The following is a 20,258-nucleotide window of genomic DNA, read 5'->3' on the forward strand; positions in this document are numbered from 1 at the left end:
GTCTGGCTTAGTAGTAGGGATGCACCGAAACGAATTCTGGACTGAAACCGAAAGTGCAGCATTTACCTGGCCAAAACCGAATATGACCCCCCACACACCATAAAAAAATCTAACATTTTTATTTAAAGTAACACACCAAAATAGGACAAAACAGTTAAATAACTATTATATATATATATATGATTAACAGCAATCACATTCCTATCATGCCCAGTCATACCCAGATTCCAGGATGTACTCGCAGACTTGGCATGATAGGAGTATGATTGCCCTATCTACGCCTTCTCACTCTCTTCTGCCCTATCTACCCCTTCTCACTCCCTTCTCCCTATCTACCCCCTTTCCCTTGTCTCCCTCTCTTCTGCCCTATCTACCCCCTCCTAACTATCTACCCTTTCCCTCTTTGAAGTTCACTTACCTTTCAGGAGTCCTGCGGTGGGGGTGCAAGGCCTCTGCCTCCCAGCTCTGCCACTGTATGGAACAGTATAGAATGATGGGAGTTATGATGTACATTTAGAGCATAATTAGATCATGAAAAAGACATTGGAAATGGTACAGCATAACACCCATCACTCTCACACGCATACCAATCCACACGCATACCAATCCACACGCATACCAATCCACACGCATACCAATCCACACGCATACCAATCCACACGCATACCAATCCACACGCATACCAATCCACACGTATACCAATCCACACGTATACCAATCCACACATATATACCAATCCACACGTATACCAATCCACACGTATACCAATCCACACATATACACTAATCCACACATATATACCAATCCACACTTACCAATCCACACATATACACTAATCCACACATATATACCAATCCACATTTACCAATCCACACATATACCAATCCACACATACCAATCCACACATATACCAATCCACACATATACCAATCCACACACATACCAATCCACACACATACCAATCCACACACATACCAATCCACGCATACACTAATCCACACATACACCAATCCACACACATACTAATCCACACATATACCAATCCACACATACACCAATCCACACATATACCAATTCACTCTCACTCTCACTGAATGCTTTCCTACCTTTCCTCTTTTCTCCTCTTTTCTCCTCTTTTCTCCTTTTCCTTCTCTTCGCTCCTCTTCTTCAGTTCTTCTGTCTTCTTCCGGGTCAGAGGGCACGGACAGCGGTGGGCGCAGCTTCAGTGTTGTGCGCCGGGATCTGACATCAAACCCCGGCGCACAGCAGCTGTTCCCGTGTGGATCACAAGGGAGCGGTATCAGAGGTCTTTAACAGACCTCCGGCTCCCTTGAGTGATTTTAAACCGGGTTCAAGGGAGATCCTTGAACCGGCTTAAAATCACTCAAGGTAGCCGGAGGTCTGTTAAAGACCTCCGATACCGCTCCCTTGCGAGCCTGCTCCTCCAGCTAGGTACGCTGCTGGCGGCAGCGGTACGCTACGGTGGGGTCGGACCCCGCGGCGGTGGACCCCGTGGCGGCGCCCCCTGGAGTGTGGCCCCCTGTGCGGTCGCACAGGTCGCACACCCCAAAGGCCGGCCCTGTAAGCGTCTAATATTTTTTCAGCCATATGCAGGCATTTTCAGGTTTTGTTTTTTTCAACTTGCACTTAGTGACTTTAAATCATATTCAGACTTGCTTTGGTCCTTTGATCGCTTTTCTCTTGCCCACAATAAATTTAAGTGACTGTGATCAAAGTGAATTATTTTCACATACACCTAATTAATTAAATGTGCCCTTTCACGGAGAAGTGCATTCCATAATATTGCTAATTGTAAGGAGAATGCATTTCGTGTATTATTATTATCTTTTATTTATATAGAGCCAACAATTTACGCAGCGCTTAATACAATACATATATTCAAAGGGTATGACACGACGAGAATTGACAGACTAAGACAAACCGATACATTAGGTGGAGAGAGCTCTGCTTGCAAGCTTACAATCTTGAGGGAATGGGGTGAGGACAAACATAAGGAATAGAGAAAGGGTGAGAGGTAGTGTGGGGGTTGTATCAGTGACAAGGAAGTTCTAGTAACTAAGATGGTGCGGCTTCTCTGAAGTGGGTTTTGAGATGTTTCTTGAATGTTGGGAGGGAGGGTGAATGCTGAAGGTTCGGTTGAAGTCGATTCCAGAGATATGGGGCAGCCCAAGAAAAATCTTGTAGACGGGGAAGGAAGAGGTGACAAGTCAGGAGGAGAGCCTTAGCCCATGGGAAGAACGCAAGGATCGCGTAGGAGATTATTTGCTCATGAGGGCAGAAATGTATGGACGAACAGTGTTATGGAGGGCATTTATATGTTAGTACCAGGATTTTACATTTAACTCTAAAGGTAATAGGGAGCCAGTGGAGGGTTTCACAGAGTGGGGAAACAGAAGAGGAGCGGCGTGCAAGGAAAATAAGCCTAGCTGCGGCATTTAGGACAGACTGCAGAGGAGAGAGTCGAGACAGAGGAATGCCAACCATAAGAATGTTGCAGTAGTCAAGATGGAAAATAAGTAAAAGAACCAGAGTTTTTGTGGATTCTTGGGTGAGGAATGGGCAGATGCGAGAGATGTCTTTTTAGGTGCAAGCGGCAGGATCAGGGACTGAATGTGAAGTATGAAGGAGATGTATAAGTCAAGGATGACCCCAAGGAATCTGTAGTTCCTGTTACAGACGCTGTTTTCTTTCCAAGTACACAAATAGCAAAGTAATACTCCATTTGCCAAACACATGCTATTTGTAGTGCGGCTTGCCTCAGGTTACCCCTACAGAGGCTGCATGGACAACGCGTCTGTATGTGTTCAGGGGAACATAAGAATTATTCAGTTTTGTGTATACGTTGTCTGTACATATAAATATATATCCAACAAAAACAACACATTTTTTTATTACTGTTTCATGTCCCTTTTTCTCCATTCCTTATACCAAGGCTCATCATTATTCCTTTCCTTCAACTCTTCAATTTCACAGCTTTTTCCCTTTTATCTGTTATTTTTGTTGTGTATATATATTTATATATACAGACAACGTATACACAAAACTGAATAATTCTTAGTCCCAAACAGATTGGTCTAACACTAAGGAATCAGTGCCAAACTTATCAACTACTCTTGGCTCTGTTTCTAAAAGTGGCTACAAACGATTATATATTTTATACCACCATTTTATAAGCACTTGTTAATAGGCAGCATGAGATATGTGTTAGTGGGATGGTATAGAAAATCATATCTGTACATCTGAAAATCGCTCATTGAAAAAGAAATCTGCCGCAATTCTGAGATGTTAAAGCTCTGTGTTGTTAACCTACATTTAGTCCGTAAGCCAGAGTAACATATTTCTTACTTTCATTAGTTGTGTTTGACATCAAGCCAAATGCCAGATATTAAGTGTGTATTTTCTTTCTTTTTATAGTCAGAAAATGATGAACGAATAGTGACTTATGACAGCATTGGGCCAAATATCTGCATGGGGGACCACAAGGTAAAGAGAATTAAATGTGTTGAAGTGATAAGAATTCTTATATTCCTGCATCCGGAGTGAATGGTCATCCTCTATATGTGAAAATTATTATAATATGATCTCTTGGGAGGCAAAAGTAGTAAGCGACAGATACTGACTGGGAATAACATTATAGACTGTAGAAAAGCATGGCTCGCAGATCATCTCTCGTTCCTCTTTCTCTACTGTCTACTCGTTTTATCAAATCATTATTTTATTGTATTCTTATCTGCTGCCATTTATTGTATCTACTTATGTTTTCCTTTACTCTTCTTGCCAACACTTGCACACATTTTTTATTACTCTGTTTCATGCCCTCTTTTCTCCATTCCTTCCTTATACCAAGGCTTGTCGTTATTCCTTTCCTTCGACTCAATTTCAATTTCACAGCTGTTTCCCCTTTATCTGTTGTTTTTGTTGTATATTTATTTATTTTATTCTTTTCTATATCACACATACAGTACATTGCAATTTAGATGTTCAAACAATTTGGTATCTATGTAATTAATTTGCCATGTGAATACCTGATAAAGCTTTTATTGTTGATGAGAAGAAACCAAAGCCAACATTTTTCCAAATGACAAGACCTTTCCTATCTAAGTGATATTTGCTACTATATATCTCAGCATAATACAGTATATACATAAACCGTTTTATACATCTTTATATGCTGATTTATAACTTCCATATTGTATTATCCCAGACAACTTCCAGATCTACTGCAGCTTTCAAATTCCATTTGGATTTCTTGCTTAACCCATTAAAGACCAAGCTGGTCCCCCCCCCCATGGCTTTTGTAAAATTTTTGCGGTGCTTGTGTTTAGCTGTCTTCTCTCTCATTTAGTGTACACACACAAGTTACATATAGTTTTTTCAGGAAGAGGGCGTTTTGTTTTTTAGATATCACTATTTTGATCATCCTCTAAAAACGCTTTTTTTTTACTTATTTGAAAATTATTTTACTCATCTACAAAAGGTAATAAAAAAAACCTGATAAATAGATACTAATATTTATCCTGAGTTTAGAAATACCGAATGTTTTTAAGTTTCTATGGGGTTTTTTTGCGTGTTATAGGGCAATGAGTACAAGTAGCATTTTGCAATTTTAAAAACATTTTTTTAAAATATGGTCATATTGCTCCCATGTCCTATTTGGGGACAACTTTAAAGAAGGACAATTCAACTTACCCTCCTCATTCTGCATTTTAACATGTTCAATTCACTAACTTTACCACCAGTGTGTTTTGGTAATTTGTTTTTTTTCACCCAAATTGTACTTCAGGCTTTGTAAAGAATAATGTACACCTTATAGTATGTTCCCTATAAGTGCTGGGAAAGTATGAAAATTCTATATAAATTAGGTATTTCTGAAAAGCAGGACACCTGAATTGATAAACTTTGAGGGGATATTCTGTCACTTTACCTAATTTTGGATTCAAAGGGGAAAATAAATATAAAAAAGCAGGTTTGTTTTTTTAATTATTTTTTTTTTTAACTAAATTTCTTATCCCAAACTTTCAGCTAATTATCTAACTATGGTATCAAAAGAAAGCCCGACAATGTACCTGCGGGTCCCAGTAATCCCGCGCACTCCTGCAAGGCTGCCTTCGCGTTGCTCCCACACAACGTCTCTTCTCTTGTTTCGCCCATGAACCCAGCAGAGTCACGTGAAGTGACGTAAATTCACTTGACTTTGCTGGGTTCCTGGGTGGAACAAGAGAAGAAACGCTGTGTGGGAGCAACGCGAAGTCAGCCTTGCGGGAGTGTGCGGGAAATCTGCAGATCAGTTAAGTGGGTGGGCTGGATTGGACACATATGTTGCGGGAGCAGAACACACACATTGCGGGATTAAAAAAACAGTCCCGCGCAAGGCTCTAGTACAGGCTAAACTACCTTCTTTAAAACAGCTATTCATGGCGCTACCTCTTGAATTCAGTGTAGTGAAGAAATAAACAACTGTCCAGTTCTGCCGACCAATTGTTTGACTCTTTGAATTAAAGTAGCGAGACCTTCCATGTTTCTGCTGAAAAGACATGCCATGACTTTGACAGAGTCTACGAGCTTCTAGATTATGGAGCATCATATTCAGTCCACTTTTCTCATATGAAGGTGTTAATACAGCATGTTACATCTGAGGGGGTCAGTCCCTGGTTTCCTTTTAAACAGTTTTTGTTCCCCTCTCTTTACAGCCTGTCTTCCTGTCCTTCCGAATAGCCTCAGGGGCAGGTAAAGCCAATGCTCATGTGCACAAGTGTTGTATCGTGCAGTGATGTGGTGGTAAATATACATTTTCTTTCTTTTTCTTTATCAGATTTGGTTTATATTCCCTGTGGTACATTTTTAGAGTCGTGGTATATCTGTATATATTGGTTTCATTTCTGTTGTATTTTTGTATACTGCATTTTTATGCTAATAGAATGGAATCTTTTTTTTTTTCTTCTACAGGAAAAAGATGCCAGCACAATGAGAAGATCTATCGGGAGACCACATTGTGAGGACGCTAGCAGTATAGCAGTGAATCAGCCTCCATTTTACAAAAGGGCAGATGAAAACAACTTCTAACAGCCACATTTGTAAATTATGGATCCTCCACTATAGACTTTAATATCCCGAGAAGTCTCACATACCTCACTTTCTTGTACGGTCATATAACATCTGTTAGAAAATATATATATATATTCTTTTAGTTTGGTAATTTTAATTCACTGTGTTGTGTTGCCAAAATCCCCTATCAGACTATACAAATCTATACACAAAAAGTGAGAATACGGCACTCCAGTTATGAGGTGGTGCACGAGCCAGGGTACCACCAGTCCCTCAAATATATGGAATAAAGAAGCAGAGGCTCAGCGCTTCAATGGTGAAATAAACTCACCTCACCATTGAAGTGCTGAGCCTCTGCTTCTTTATTCCATATACAAATCTATAGGCATTTTTTTCTTCTAACGAGTTTCCGCAGGTTCCGCACAAATGGATGACTGATACCCACCTAAAATTTCTCCACCACCGGGGTTTTGTTGGATTATCCAGACTCAGTATTACACAGGGCACCAGTAGCACAGTGCAATGCATATCTGGAGCCTACAGTGACATAGAGGAATTACCCCAGCAGTTCTGATGGGACTAAGATCACTGCAAACACTGCGATTTTCTATCGTGATGGAACTTAGAGAGACCCTGTTCTCACTATTCACCCTTTTTCAGCTTTTTATAGGTTTTCTTTAAGACTTAAACGCTAATGAAGTCATAAAGGCACAATGTCTGGTGACACTCATCTGAAGCGATGCAGGGCTGGTTATTCTTAGCGTAATCAAGACAATGGTTTCAGGTGTATTGTTGACCAATGCATCTGTCTCTCGTGGAAGAATAGATAAGGCTATAGCCACTAATGTGCAATAATCATGATCACCTTTAACGACCATTCAGATCAATAGCCATTATGAAAGAATGATGGCTATCACGCTTTAGATAGAATCCCAGACTCCCTCACACCCTCTTTGTTACATTATTTCTCGGGTCCATGTTACTTACTACACTGCCATATAACATGGTTCTTGAAACACACAGCAGCTGCTTTTCAAATGTATGTGTGTACGTGTGTGTGAGTGTATGTGTGTGTTTATATGTGTATAACTATGTATATGCATATACACACATTCATATATAAAAATATAAATATATATATACTTTTTAAAATAATTTATAAATCTTACCAAAACCTAAGCTAAGTATTCCTTCCTGTATGGGGCTTCAGTGCCATGTTAGTAACGAGCATTCAGGAGTAGCATTTTTAGATAAATGTATATCAGCAACCAAAATTTATATAACCTTTGTGTTTTTGTCCTTACTTAGTATATACCATAGTCAGTACAATTCATATATACTTTTGCTGTTTTCCCTTTGTTATTCTTGTAATAACTTATTACTATGTGATATTACAGACTGAATGTGAACTTTATAGATAGGCTTGGGTGTATGTTTTAAGAATTTCGTAAACTTTTATTCAGTCTGTCTTTTTGTATCATGGTGCCAAGTAGTATATTATAGATGGGGGGGATATCATAGACTTTGTCTGTTTCAGGTAGAATTAGTTTCATATAGACTAAACCTTTAAAGTTTTACAAAAGAAAACCTTGTAGCTGGTTGCGATTAGTCACACCTTTTACTGAGCACTGCGGATATGATCTTACCCCAGATTACAACATTAATAGGGGATTTGAGAAGTCTGTTGATGAAACACAAATGTTTCTTTTATTGATTTAATTTAGAACACTACTGAGTTCATGGAGTAAGCGATGACATTAGATCAATGCTCGATTTTCGGTATGAATCACTACTTTTGGGAATGATTTTGTGTCTGCATAAAGAATTTGTCTTCTGGATGATACAATCAGTGTTTGAGACAATTGTACTGAAAGAAGAGGAAAGGTGTTTCATGTTTTTTGCCATGTCTGTCATAATTAAACCACATGATTGTGTTCATGTAAATGGTGAATCCACCGAGGGTTATGTCTTAATCACCTTTAGACAACCTATGCTTTCTGGTTCTCAACTTCAAGCAATAAACTGTTAATTGTGAAATGTGTTGGATAATATTTTCCTTTCTTTGTATGTTTGTGTTCAGGTGGGAGGTTCAATTGGATTGCAGTACTCAAACATGGAATAAATATTCAACATATAAACCTGTTATTCTAGAGGGAAGGCTTAATCTGAGTTTTGGGGCGGTTTAAAAATCAGGGCTGGCCTTAGGTGTTCTCTGGCTACCCCCTCGACAAAAAACAAAGGAAAAATATCTTGTAACAAACAACTAGTTTGAATTAGAGATTATTTATGTGCAAGTGCAAACAAGTACAAAAAATATATAACTGGAAATACTGGTAACAATAATGTACGTTAAATACATTAAAGATTTTTTATTTAAATAATTAAAAATTGGACCCTAGGCAATTATTTCCTTGGCAATCACTCCCTCCGCTCCCACACACAAAAAAAAAAAATTTGCCACACTGACTACAGATTAGTGGAAGACTGTGAGAGTCAGTGCAGTCTTCCCTCCTTCTGACCCTACTGTGACTTTGAGAGGTCCCCCCCATAATCATCCCCAGAGCCACATCTCTCTTTTCCTTCCTCCCTGTAGTTCAGGTATAGCTCAAATAAACAACACATGTAAACAGCACTTGCGTGATATGGAAACATAGCATAGCAGGTATAGATAAACAGAATAACACACAAACCCAGCTTTGTATGTATAGATCAATTAAAAATCACATGTGAACTCGGTGTTGAAGATATAAATCAAATAAACAGAATGAGAATACAATGGTACCACAGAATGGTCATATATTAGTTATTTTAAGGGTTTTACAAATTCTGTTTTCACTCTCCATACCTATGTCACATACCTATTTTCTATATGAAATGTAGACGATATTTAGTAATTCTTAGGTTATATGTCCCTTAGTTGTCAGGATTCTTCTTCACAAGAGGAAATCTGGCAATACTTAAATCTTGGAGTTAAGTTAATCCTAGTAGCCCTGTGGCAAAAATACCAAAACACTGTTGATTCCTTTCCTAACATACGTAAAAGAGAATCCATAGAAAGTCCATAAGAGCTGCATAGAAAGGGCCCCAGCCATCATGTACGCTCTGAGTAAGGTCCTGACTACTATAGAAACCCTGGTGGCTGTATTTGGAATAGAAAGTAAAACACAACTGGTAGTGGACCAAAATCAGAGCAACCAAATCAGAGCAACTTAGAGGGGTATTGTCCTGTTTCTCTCCATAAATCTTCTCCTCTTTGGTGGAAGCCTATTTGTTCTGGCAGCCTATGGCACAGGAGTAAGAATAGGGGGGCGAATTTAGGACGAAGTTCTAATCAACCATCAGAGACTTTCTTTTAAACAAAATATTTCCATAACTATTACTCTACAAAAAAGTATCTTGTTCAGGGTCTTGTAGCCTTACAAATGTCCATAGACATTGGAGAGATTCTTATAGGGATACCTCTAGAGTTATACACAAATAATGTTGTCTGTCTGCTTGCTTCCTTGCTCCAAGAAAGTGATGGTTAGTGTCCATCAGTATTTTCCCCAGTAGCGCCGCTTAACTGTTTCCTTGCGGCATTGCTATGCGCTGATCACTAAGCTGGGATGTGAAATGATTTCCACTCCCTTGAGTAATCACCAATGAATATAATAAATGGAGCCTATTTATTACATCATCAAATTCTAATTAGAGTTGTTGCAGCTGTGTGCTTTTCATCTGCCTAGGATGATTAATGGAATGGGTTTTAATTAGGTGATATGCTAATCTTTCAAATGAAAGTCAATGATATATTTTAGCAGAAGACGCAGGAAAAACATTTTGGTAAACTTTTTTTAGTTAATTAAAGGGAGTTTGTGTCTCGTAATATTTTTAGTAAATTGATTTCTTAATTCCTGTGGATGGATGCAATTAACAATGAAGTGAATATGTGGAGCCTGTTAAGGGTGAGACCACGAACAACCAACTTCTTTCCTGGAACAATTTTCAATAATATATGTTTGTAATATCTTCTGCCCCGACTGGATTGGTACTAAAACTATTCTGGTGTATTCATGAAAAGAATCATGAGAATTGTGGATGGGGAGTGGGAAGGTTTGGGGAACTTGTCTAGGCTCCTGGTAACCTTTAAAGCAACCCTGAGTTTGCCCTGAGTTTATTGTATTGTTCCTGGAGACTTTTTAAAATGTTTCCTTATAGAGGAAGTCCCATGGGGAAAACATTGCCTGCTCACAGTATATATTTTAGCTTTGACCAAAACCTGATTTTATCTCATTTTGTTCCAACAAACATCTCTTATGTGCAGATCCGGTGGCGGCCATTGTTGTCAGTCATGTGATATTTTGAATGACTTTCCCTGTTTAGACACCACAGCGAGCTGATTCTTTACATCAATGCTAATGAAGTCCATTCCTCCTTAGACTTTCATTAGCTTGTCTGGCACGGTGAATAAAACTGAGACATTCTTTAGTTTACCACAGACATCGTGGAAATGAGTCCGTAGATTGGGCTAAAATAACAGAGCTAGGACACGTACAAATAGCTATGCAGCTGCCTGAAAGCATTATATTATGGAAAACATATTTTTATTCTGATACTAGTAATGAAATAATGTGTGGGAGTCCCCAATATTTGAATATTGAAGGTTTGATTTCCATATACTATCAGTTTGTGCAAACTGTCTAGTCCCATATATGTACTATCAATAAACTGTAAAAGAAAGACTGCCACTGTTAAATGGATAGAGCTGGCCAAAAGGGGAATTGCTCGCTTTCTCTCTCTTTCACAGTAACACCCACAGAAACTCAGGAAAATGTTGCAGGAAGACCAGTTTCTTCTAGAACCTATGAACTTCCCTTAACACAGGCAAAGCTTTTTGCCATGCAGCACGGTTTATGACCATTGCAGAAGTTATTAACAGGAGGTTTCAGGGTTACCACTTGAAAGCGGGCCCCTGTAGACACCTCTGTTACACCTCTGGATGAGCACTGTCTTTTCCTTACCTCCCCTTCTCTGTGTCCTCTCTGCTGTATCTGCTGTTCACCCTCCTCTTCTGTGTTCCTGGAAAGAGACATTACATGTGTGTCACTCCTTTTATCAGAACACTTTTGGCAGGAGATGTGCATTTCTTGCAAGATTTCATGCGTAGCTGAATGTGCTACGACGTGGCCAGCTCTACAACAAACAGCTAGGCCAATATGATAACAAGAAACATGACATGATCTTCACTAGGTCAAGCTTCCTAGGAACAAAATTTAACAATCTATTTTAGATTGTGTTTGCCCTGTGTAAGGGTAGGGGAAGCAACACCCCTTTAAATCCCCTCCAAAACAGAAGTTACTTGAATCACACGGAGAAGATCACTTTATGAAGACCAGGAGACCCACTTGACGAAGATTTACATAAATAGTCAAAAAACGGCGCACTCCCTGTAGCAGATGTAGCCAAATCATTTGAACATTTAACCAGTATGGGAATTTCCCAGTTACAAAATCTATAACTGGACATATCCAAAGTGAAAATTGCTTTCATCAGCCTTTAGTGTTTCGGGTATTGTCTGATAATAAAAATGTAAATTCTCAGTCTGATAAAATAATGCGTGCTGATGCTAAGCCGGTTTTTTTTACATTTATAAGAGTATTGGACCTCAGGAACAACTGATAAGATTTTGTATAATAAAGCTGGACAGTCTTGTTATAACCAGGAAGAGTAAAAGTAACCAAACACTACAGTGTATTAGTTTGTTTAAAATGCTGTAAATACATACATAAAGTCAGATGACAAGTTCTGAGGAGTTACAGAAAACACGAAAAACCAGTGGCAATTCAGCAAAATAGTATTTATTGCATAAATGGTAAATGTAAGAGGAGAAGGTAAGCCTAATGCATGCATCCTGGATGCATCACAACAAAATATTTTACACTGAATAGCAAAAACAATGCATATGGGGATATATTGAGGGTACCTTGGACAGCTATCCTATGGTTTCTCATGCACACTCATACACTCATGATGTCACCTTTGAGTATGATTGTTCTATTGTGATATAATCCGTCTGCTTTCATGCTGAACACTGGCCCTGTTCTTCATGTTTAATTAGTGCAGTGAGAGAGAGAGAGGGTGATCTACTTGGATAGTGATTCCAAACCAGCTGATGGAGTCACTTGCCTGTCTTTCTACAGACAGAAGAAGAGCTAGTAAGGGCTAGCAGGGTTAATGAGTAGGAAGTTAGTCTACGAAGGGTTTTGTAGACCTCGTTCGGCCTATGGTGCCTAAAATGGCTATAGGTTGTTTGAGTCCATTAAGTACTCTAAGTATAGTAAGGTAACCTCTCCTAAAGTGGAGATGACGAAAGATTTTTTGTGGCAAGATTAGTCCATATGTGCATAAGATTTAATGTCAACAAAACATTTAATCTTTGATTTGCAACATTAGATATGGAAGTTCTTCAGAAGCACAATTCTCCGGGTTAAGGGCCTCTTTCATATGTTTAGACAATTTTTTATGGGTGTCGGGCCTACTTACCTGCTTGATGGCTACCTATCCATGTGTCGATCAAGTACACCCTGACTTGACATCCTGGAGTTGGCAGGAGCAGGTGCCTCTGGGTCGGCTTGGCTGCAGGTACACCTCCAGCTATTGCCAATCTCCTGGGGAATCCTAGGTAGTTGTAGCCACACCAGCCCACATGTACCTGTCAGCTCCAGGAACAGTAGGGTTCGGGGCAACAAACAGCTGAGTCAGTCATACAAATAACTAGTTAATAGCCCACTAATGTCACTTGGCCATAATTCTACTCTGAGTAGTTACCAACATAATTTAAAAAGCATTAAACCAACAGAATGTGACAGGGTGCCAAGCAAGGTTACCCAGTGAGCTAGGAATGTGTTAATGATTTGAAGTAGCATGGTGTCAATAAAACGATTACTTATAGTGATCTCTCATGCAACCTTTGCTTCGAATTATTAGATCCTATTATCACGTGATCATTGGGAGTGTATACCTTAAACACAGCTGTACTAACTCTATAGACTTTACATATTGCTTCCGTGATTACGACAAAGTTTGTCTTTAAAACAAAGTTTATTTTTAATCAGTAGCACTTCTTATGGGATATCTTTTACTTATTGGCTACTGACAGAACAAAGGAAGAAGGAAATATAAGGTGATTGAACAAAATGTTCACAGTAATACCCACATGATTTGTATACTTTAGAATAGTGGAATGCTAGTTTTCATTTATAGTATTTACAGTAATGTAAAAAAGATTGAGCAATCATTAATGCATTAACTGGTTATGATTTCAGCAAATATTGAAACACATTTTATTATACTACTTTACTGGTATTCTAGGTAAGCGATATAGCCATAAAGGCATTTCCAGTAGATGCTTTTTATTCTTTCAAAACCATAGGTAGGCCATTGGAATGCAATGCCCTTTCTCTGGCTAAGAGAGAGCTTGGGCTTTAGTTTAGAAGCAGCTAGAGTTTTGTCTTCAACGCAATCCATGTTGATGATTCTGCACATTCAGACAAGCAAACCATGCACTCAATTGAAAATACTATCTACAGAAACAACATGAGATATGGCTTCTTTAACTTCAACTACGGGTTTGCCGTTCAATGAGTCCACACACCAATGTATTTCCTATATACTTTTATCAAAGATGATGAAATTGTCCCAGAACAATTTGATGGTCACATCATTTCATCTAGCAGATGCTTTATCTTTTTTCTACATAGCCATAGAGTGACCACCGGCAGTCAATGGAAGCATTCACTGATTTATAGGGTCTATTCACAACAGTGTTAAATCCATAATCATTAAATGGTTGTTAAAAATCCGCACTAGCTTTAGCATTCAAATGTGCAAATGCTTGTATATTCAGAAGATTCAAATGACTGCTCTCAACAGGAATAAAGGTACAATAGCTGTTACATCTTGGAATCAATTACAAATGGATATTATCCTTTCTTGGCATGTCACATAGGAAGTGGAACTTCTGGCACAAATATGAGCTACTACTATCATAATGCTCAACCAGACAAGACTTTTTGTGTAAACTGCACATTCCAAAACCAAGTATCTTTTGGTTTTTTTAATAAAATAATAAAAAAAGGCTAATAAGAATTCATGTGTTAGATAAAACAGATGACAGGCCATTTAAAATTTAAAGTCACGTATGTTATTTGATTAAACATGGATGAACATGAGGCTGTCCCTTTTCCACCACTGCTAAATAAATAAGTGGATTCTTGATGGGTTTAGCGGTTTGTGACCCATGTCACACACGCACACACGCATGTGTTGTGAGCATTGCATCCACGGGAAGGCAAATTCTGACTTGACGCTGTGTATATTTTCCAGACTCATTGACTACTGTATAGAAAGTCTGTAGAAGAAAAGTAGGAATTCCATTACAGGAAATGGCATCATGCCCACGCTGCTACTGTACATTTTCTTACCAAAAGCCCAGTTTTTTTTAAGCCCCTTTTAGTTTAGCCTTCTCTGTGGGTTCCATGGATCACTCAAGGACATCTCTCCTCTGCTAAATGAAGTGCTTACTGCATATAACTTAGAATCTAACACTCACATTTATCAACTCTATCATGGTGAGTTCCCTACTAAATTTAGATTTCAAGTCAAGTGTGAGGTAATTCACACAGAAAATACCAAATTACATAACACTAAGATTTGCTGAAGTTGCCCAAAAGTACCCTGAAACCTACATCAATTATGCTTGGATGGAATATCAGTGACAATTTATGGATTATATTTAAAGATAGTATCGGGGACAAAATCAGCAGGGAATTCCTTGTGTGACTGAACTGCTCAGTATATAGAATCCTATGTCCTCAGATTTTATACATTTAAGTATACAACCGAATTTTGCAAGGTTTCCATGTACACCAAAAAGAAAGTTGCACAGAGCAAAAAAACTAAAGGGAAAATCTTGCCAATGTCTGAATGTTGTCTCCAAATGAAGCTGACTCAGCATGACTCAACATAATCCAGATCGACGGTTTCATGGGCATCAGTAGAACGATGGGAGGCACTGGCAAGCCCTTGAAAATTTCCCTAGATACACAAGCAGTTATTATTAGTTATTGTGTGGCATGTGATCCCAAAACCATTCTGACCAAAGAGTTCTACTGCAACACAATATTAAACAAAGAGACTGTAGTTACCTTTCCCAATACCATAATCTGTTGGAAGAGCCAATGGATATGGATCTCTGTGGCCCTTCATGTACAAAAAAAGATGAAACCTTTTAGACTGTCCTTGAAAAGGATTCCAAACTACACGCTCGGTGAGAAGCGGCAATGGGCTTTTCCATTACCCAGATTTAAATGAAAATTTTGGTTGCAACCTCAGTTTATGTGATACTTTAGAACCTGATTATTTTTTTGTCCTGGAGATGCCAACAAACGTAGTGACAAGCTCCCTTCGTCAGAGGATGAAGATGCTGTAACTAACAACAACAGGAACCATAGGGCTAGAATTGATTGACCCAGGCCCGGACTGTGAGATTGAATGAAAGAATGAATTAATGAGTATATGTGAAGGAGTGAGTGAATGAATGTTTGTGAATGAGTATATGTAAATGAGTATCTGAATGAGGGAATTAATGAGTATCTGAATGAGGGAATTAATGAGTATCAATGTATGAATGAATATCTGAATGAGTGAATGATTATCTGTGAATTAGTGAATTAATATTTGTGAAAGAGTGAATGAATATGTGTGTGTGATAGCATGGATGTGTAAGGGGGGGGCAAAGATAAAACAGGCAGGCTGTTTTGGTGGCAAAGATGCCACAGGCAGGCTGTTTTTGTGGCAAAGTTGCTACAGGCAAGCTGTTTTGGGGGCAAAGATGCCACAGGAAGGCTGAGTGAAACCGTCCGTGGAAACCCTCCGGATGCGGGTGTCAGTGTGGCAAAGCCTGTCCAGGTGTTTGTGATTGGGTGTCAGTGTGGCAGAGCCTGTCCTGTTGTGTGTGTGTTTGGGTGTCGGTGTGGCAGAGCCTGTCCTGGTGTGTGTGTTTGGGTGTCAGTGTAGCAGAGCCTGTCCTGGTGTGTGTTTGTGTATGGGTGTCGGTGTGCCTGTCCAGAGCCTGTCCTGGTGTGTGTGTCTGGGTGTCAGTGTGGCAGAGCCTGTCCTGGGGCATGTGTTTGGGTGTTGGTGTGGCAGAGCCTGTCCTGGTGTGTTTGAACACAGAAAAGAACCCCAGCACTCCAATCAGCTTCCAATCCTTAGGTTACTTTATTCAAAGAAAGCAAAACAAAAAAGCAACGTTTCGGCCAAACGTTGCTATTTTTGTTATGCTTTCCGTTTTTGTTTTGCCCTTTTTTCCTGCTAGCTCCCAGCTTCCTGGGAGTTGCGTGCTGAACCATTTCTTATTTTTTTAACTGTCCTGGTGTGTGTGTGTGTTTGGATGTCGGTGTGGCAGAACCTGTCCTGGTGTTTGTGTGTTTTGATGTCTGTGTGGCAGAGCCTGTCCTGGTGTGTGTTTGGGTGTCGGTGTGGCAGAGCCTGTCCTGGCGGTGTGTCTGGGTGTCGGTGTGGAAAAGCCTGTCCTGGTGTGTGTGTTTGCTTATCTGTTTCCTTAATTTACAGTAGGAACTATTTCATTTTTACTTATCCAGAGATAAAATGCCCTCCTGAATTTGTAGTGACTTCAGGGGACAAAACATTCAAGGCCCTGAAATCATTTAGTGGAAAAGATAAGGTATTGTGTTATTTACTCTAAGGATTAGTTGTACTAAATTGTGGCTTCAGGCTTCCCATGTTGAATGACCAAGTATTATGTATATGTATGTACATATATGTTTTTTCATAAAAATGGGCTGCTCGGTCTGAAATGCCCGGGCCTATTTTTTGTCCCAGTCCGGGCCTGGATTGACCATTGGTGTTTGGGCTAAAGCAGGGATCAGGAGGTCTTGAGCAGAAAGCTCCATTTGTGCTAGAAACGTTTAAGAAATAGTCCTAATGAAGGTTTATTAATTTCATTTTTGAATGACATGAAAATGGTATATCATTATTACATAAATACATTGTTCCAATTTTGATGTTGAAATCCGTGAAACAAATAAATACATTGTTCCAATGACACACTCAGTACATTTTATTGTGTACATTTTTGTGAATGAGCCGGTAGACCACGTGCTAGAGTGGCATAGTTTTTTTTTCTGTACATGATGTTCCTTGTATTACTTATGTTGTCCCCATGTTTTCTTTGTTTTTATTTATTCCTGGAAAATCTTGGTTGTACATCTAGCACTTAACTTGTCTCCTTGACCACAGAAAAAAACTCCATGCCTGCTATCGTTTCTTACCTTGGTGAATAGACCTACTGGATACATTTTATGGCTTAAGGTCAAATAGCCACACCATGTCCAGTTTATTTGAACAAGTGTTGCTCCATTAAAATATTTGCATATTCTCAATGCAAGTAAATATAGTGTGTGATCTGAAGAGGAAACTTTGCTGTGGCCTCACCACAATGAACAGCAACACAATGTAAAATTTGCCTGACTTTATTGTCCCATAATGGACATTTACATTGGCTTTGCACATTCACAAGTCTTTACTTATAGGCATGTATTCACACAGCTAAAGCACTCAAGTATAGTGCACTGAAGCCATAGCCAGAAAACCTCATTATGAAACCAGAAACCAATTAAAAGTTGGATTGAAGTTGACATTTGCTCAACAAAGAGTTACTCCTGGAGTTTCATATAAATATATTTAAATATTTATGCATTCGAAAACCCAACCCTAGCTCTATATATTCATCATAGTACCATAATAATATTTTTGTTTTCCATTAAACGTTGAAATAAATTAGCTATGTTATTTCCTGATGTACTGTATGGTGGAGCTGCCATTTGCTGCCTTATTGGATGGTTTAAAATGGTTCTTGATCACAAGATACACGTGTAAATATCTTTAGACATGTACTGCATAGAGACTCATGTAGAGAATGCTAAAAAACTTAAAATAAAAGGAGCAACTTGTTATATCTACCAGTTTGAGCTGATTTTAATTAGTTCCTATTAGTTAATATTAATTATAATAATTATTATGGAGTATAATTCCAATACTGTTTTACCATTTACTGTGGGATCATGGAAAATGGCTGGAAAGTTTGATGAATTCAATACACTGGCTATGCGTATGCCTTTGGTTGATGTCAGAGCTAAAAAGTATAATTGCAAATAATATAAAAATAGCATATTAAGTTAAATGCAACAAAGCAAGCAATCAGTGTGCATTAGTTAAAAGCACCCATGTCATAAGTTTTGGAGATTCCATCACATTTATTGCTTAGCCCACCATTATGTCAAAGTACCCCACTTTTGGCTAGTCCTATCCAATTTTACATGACTGTATTGCTTACAATTGAGCTGAATCAGTGGGACTTCACTGCCTTTTAACCCACTGAGACTATTGTGCAATTGAAAGCATATTCTGGAATATGAGTTTTGTATGCTTCTTAGGGTGTGTTTCCCTTGTATTTTTTGCGTACATTAAATAAAAAAATAACATAAATGATAAACTGTTTTCCATCCTGGATCATGTTATTAGTTAGGCTCCATCCTTTGGAAATTAAGGATACACATATATATAACGTTTTGACAGAGACAGTGTGTCAAAGGGATTGTTTCAGAAATCTGCCAAATGAGTCTCATTCAGCTCTTGAAAAAACAATCCTTACTGTATAGACCGATAAGAAACTGAAGAATTATGATTTACTCCAGTTAAAAAACTTTCCCCAATTCCATCTGCATTTACACAAAATAAAACATATATATATATATATGTTTTATTTTGTGTAAATAAAATAAAACATATATATATATGTTTTATTTTATTTACACAAAATAAAACATATATATATATATGTTTTATTTTGTGTAAATAAAACATATATCTATCTATCTATCTATCTATCTATCTATATATATATAGATAGATAGATATATTTATAGGTGTATATATATATTTTTTTTTTTTTCCTAATGTGCGACAAATACATTATTTGCATGATAGTTGATAGTTTCAAAATATAGCAGCCTGTACATTAATATCACAGCCAACCACACACTTATGTACCAGATAACATTTAATATATATATAAGAATATTATGGAAAGATAGATACAAATAAAAATATATTTTTTTAACTAAAGTCTACCTTCCTATTGGGGGAAAAATCAAGACAAATACCAATATCGGAGACGTGTTTTATATAACTGTTTAATGGTTTTATGCTTCAATATTGTCTCCTAAGGTCTAAAAGAAATAATAATAATTAAAAGTTGAACATGACTTCATCTCAAGTTTCCCAGTTATATAATCATCTGACAGGCGGGCTTCAAGTAAAACCCAGGGAATGTTCTGAGGAAATGTGTTGAGTTGCTAAAAAAATATATTTTCTTTTTTTGTTGTTGTTGGTTTTTTTTTTTTTTAAACCAGTTTGACTAATTTTGAAATTAGTTTGAATTAAGAAGAAAGGCTGGATTATAAATGACTTTGTTTTAGACCTTTCTGTGTCCTTTACAAAATGAACCCGATAAGCAAAATGTTCTTGATAAATCACCAGTTTTACCTACCAAAAGGGCAATTTTGCCCAAGCTTAATTTAAATGAATATAAGAACATTATAAAAACAGATCGCATATTTTGTACGATGTAATTTATCTTTTTAAAATATACTTACAAATTGGGATATTTGAAACTGTGAGTTACTGTGGGAATTTAGATTTATCTAAAAATATTAATTTCAAAAATGATTACAAAGAAATATATATGTGCATAAAAATCATATATATATATTCTGTATATAAATATACAATGATTTATGAACACATATACACGCAGAAAAAAGGCATTCATAAAGCACCCATGAGTTTTTTCTTTCTAGTGGTTAAAATTATAAAATCACCGTCAACACTTCGTTCCTAAACAATCTATTTTTTATTTTGATTAAATTGAGTTTAACTAAACGTGTTTTAACAATTTATGGAATTCACGCTAAAATATTTTGATTTGAAACTTGATCAAATTAATCATATTTTCAACCAGATTAGAACACGCGTTTTATATGTTATGTCATGAATATTAGTTTAATCTAAAGTCTGCGCCATATCAGATTGTTAGTAAATGTAAAGCTCACTAATCATCCCATAACTGG

At 37.8% G+C, this 20,258-nt stretch overlaps 1 protein-coding gene across 1 annotated transcript in view; it reads left to right on the forward strand.

Moving 5' to 3' along the window:
* The window catches only part of LOC149298955 (inositol polyphosphate-5-phosphatase A-like), a 217,842-nt gene extending 211,825 nt beyond the window's left edge, over nt 1-6,017 (forward strand). The window contains exons 14-16 of the mRNA XM_089486955.1: nt 3,436-3,504; nt 5,712-5,748; nt 5,968-6,017. Coding sequence (XP_089343081.1) covers nt 3,436-3,504; nt 5,712-5,748; nt 5,968-6,017 — 156 coding nt within the window. The remainder of the gene's footprint in view (nt 1-3,435; nt 3,505-5,711; nt 5,749-5,967) is intronic.
* The last annotated feature ends 14,241 nt before the right edge of the window (nt 6,018-20,258 follow it).

Source organism: Sceloporus occidentalis, unplaced genomic scaffold (genome assembly GCF_023333645.1).
Source record: "Sceloporus occidentalis isolate IW3139 unplaced genomic scaffold, rSceOcc1.0.p SCAF_30, whole genome shotgun sequence".
Classification (NCBI taxonomy): domain Eukaryota; kingdom Metazoa; phylum Chordata; class Lepidosauria; order Squamata; family Phrynosomatidae; genus Sceloporus; species Sceloporus occidentalis.